This window comes from Crocodylus porosus, unplaced genomic scaffold, assembly GCF_001723895.1.
Source record: "Crocodylus porosus isolate Cpor-Errol unplaced genomic scaffold, CroPor_comp1, whole genome shotgun sequence".
Taxonomy (NCBI): domain Eukaryota; kingdom Metazoa; phylum Chordata; order Crocodylia; family Crocodylidae; genus Crocodylus; species Crocodylus porosus.
Window position 1 is genome coordinate 3,572,347 of NW_017728944.1, and position 3,138 is coordinate 3,575,484.

General features: G+C 40.0%; 1 protein-coding gene across 1 annotated transcript in view; it reads right to left on the reverse strand.

The window, feature by feature from the left end:
* Nucleotides 1–655: 655 nt before the first annotated feature.
* Nucleotides 656–3,138, reverse strand: part of LOC109320327 (keratin, type I cytoskeletal 10-like) — a 19,617-nt gene continuing 17,134 nt past the window's right edge. The window contains exon 8 of the mRNA XM_019550376.1: nucleotides 656–1,002. Coding sequence (XP_019405921.1) covers nucleotides 983–1,002 — 20 coding nt within the window. The 3' untranslated portion in view covers nucleotides 656–982. The remainder of the gene's footprint in view (nucleotides 1,003–3,138) is intronic.

Consider the following 3,138-nt stretch of genomic DNA (forward strand, 5'->3'; position numbering starts at 1 on the left):
TTGGAGTCCACTAGGACTCCAAGATCCCTTTCCACTTCTGTGCTGCTGAAAGGGTCATTCCCCAGCCGGTAAGTGTGCTGGGTATTTTTACACCCTAAGTGCATCACTGCATTTGTCCTTGTTGAACTGCATCCTATTGTATTCAGCCCACTCTTCCCACCTGTCCAGGCCCACCCGCAGTCATATCCTACCCTCTGGTGTGTTCATGTTACTCCACAATTTAATACCATCAGCAAACTTGGACAGAGTATACCTCACTCCCGCATCCAAGTCACTGATGAAAACAGTGAAGAGTACAGGTCCAAGGACCGAGCCCTGCAGGGCCCTACTGCTCACATCATTCCAGGTTGATACCAACCCATCTACCACCACTCTCTGGGTGTGACCCCCAAGCCAATTTGCCACCCACTGGACTGTGAAAACATCTAAGTCACAGCCTCTTAATTTATGTATGAGAATAGGGTGAGATACTGTATCGAAGGCCTTCCTAAAATCTATCTAGTCATAATGGAGTGACATGATTCCTGAATCTAAAAGGTCTTCTTTATGGAAAAAACACACCCATCTCAATACACATTGTGCAGAGGTGGCCTGGTATTTACAGCTGAACTGTATGCCCACAAAAAAGTATAAAAAAATACTTCCCAAACACAAGTTCCTGGTTGCATTAGACAGAAATAAAGGTTTATTAGAGAATTTATTCACCAAAAGGTAGATTATTGTGCATGGTACAGTTTAACTCAAATATCAATGATTGAACCCATACAGCATTGCAGATTGAAAGGGCATAGAGTGTGATAGGCAGGAAGGCCCATCTCAATGGCTGTGATGAGTTCCTAGGGACAGATTGCAGAAGCAGTGCTAAGTAACTGTTAGAAGCTTTTCTCCTTGTTCTTTGTTCAGGTATGCAGGACAATGTAGACAACACACTTTAACTTTCTCTCTGAACAATGCTGAGCTGGAGGATCATTGGTATCTCTGGTTAGGATTTTTTTCCATACCCTGTTGAGACATGGAGGGCACCATTCATTAATTTAGCAATGCAATAAAACCACACTGACAACAAAAAATCTGACAAAAAAATGGAATTGGGGAAATTGATAGGTTGGTTGTCAATATTCCAGAAGCTTACAAAAGTATTCCAGAACTAAGGAAAAATGGTATTTTGGGGGTGGTCTTGAGAGTATGAAACAGCTGGAAAAAAGTTGTAATTGTACTTGTGTTATTTTGGCAAAACTATGCTGCATGATATTCATTTACACCATCTATTAAAATAAAAGGGAACCAAATATGCACATCTAAGGGGACAGATTGATTCTTGGATTATCATATCATAGGAATATGAATGCATTTTATTTTAGAAATCAGCCCATGAATCCATCATGCATTGAAGCATCTTCAAAATATTTTGTCTTAGCCTCACTTTTCTTCTTCCCAGAGCTCTCCCTGCTCCTCTGGCTGCATTTGCCTATTTTTCCTGTTACCTTTTGTTTCTTCTCCCTCTGTTTTCTCTCAGAAAAGCCCCCTCCCCTATTCATCTTTCCCCCAGATCAGCCGAATCCAAAAGCAAATACTAGCTGCTTCACACAGGCTTAATATTTATCCTATAAGACACTAAACAAATAAGGGCCCATGTGGGTAAAATAGAATCTGTTTGGGTCAAAGTCACTTTGGGGAAGGATGATAAAAAAAGACCCACTGTGTAGTACTGATGGAGTGCTGGCTGGGAATCTGCTTACAAGCCCAAATTTGTATAGAGGACACTGTAATGTAATTATTATTGGGAATTCTGTAGTTATAGGAGCTTCTAATGTCCCAGATTTGAGAATAAATATTATTTATAACAGCAGGGCCGATGAGAGTTTGTTTTATGCTTGCTTTTGTATGGAACAAGGACATTAAAGGTGGACTGGTTACAGAAAGTATCTTTGGATTAGGTAATCATGGGTTGATTTACTTGCATTAAATAGGTCAGTAACTCAGATTTTGGATTTGAAAAGGGCAAAACTTGATAAATTAACAGAACTTCTTAGTAAAATCACTTGGGCTGAGGAGTTCATGGGGCTGAAATGTAGAAAAAGCCTGGAGTTTCTTCAAGTCCAAGAGCTAAAATTATCAGGAGTCTACTTCCAAAGCAAGAAGGGAAGGGATATAATATCTAACCAGATGTATAATCACAACACGGAGCATATTAAGAATAAACAGAGAACTAGACTATATACAATAGGAAAAAGATTGATCAGCAAAGAAAGCTATGTTTTATGAGGCAAGTCATGCAAGAATAAAGTGAGAAATGTCAAAAGTTAAACTAAATATAATATTCTTGCAAAGGATAGTAAATCCACCACCCCACTCCGGGTCCAAAGATTCTTCAATCATTCAAATGAGAAGAGAACAAGAAAACAGAGATTGAAGGGAACAGGGATGAAATGAAGATTAAAGAGAATCTGGAATGGCCCTCAAGCAAAATGAATGTGTCAGCTTAGTTTTCTGTGAGGAAAATGATGTTCACGAGATGGGGCAAATATAGATTGGATAATGGGAGCAAGGGCATAGAAATGAACCTCAGCCAAGATGGAAGGAAATTTCAAGGAGCTTAACGCCCTCAGAAAGAACTGGCATGTGAAACGATAGGTTCAGTGGCAAGCATCAGATTGAGGCAAGTCAGGCTACCTTAACAGACTGTGAGTAGGCTTTGCAGAATTCATTTTATAAAATATGTTCTTGATAGCAAAAATCAATGTTTATTTAAGCATTTATTTTGATTTTTATCCATTTAAATTTTCAGGATTGTACAGAATTGGGCAATTTTTTTATTTTCATTAATTTAAATTTTTCAGGATTGCATGAAGTTAGGATTAGACAGTTGTTTTAAAAAAAAAGCCCCGAGTCACTGGCTTCAATTTGAAGCTCTCTCAGAAAAGATTTGGAGAGCTTTGATCATTCATGCAGTCTCTGCTGGCTGCCGCAGGGAGCTGGACCCAGACTCCATGCTGGTAAGTATGGGGCAGGCGAGGGGAGGCTGAAGTAGGGGGAAGGGGACAATGGGGACTTCAGAAAAGCCGACTTTGACAAGCTCAAGAGGCTTGTCGGTCAGGCCCTTAGGGACCATGACCCCAGGGAGATGGGAGTTCAAGA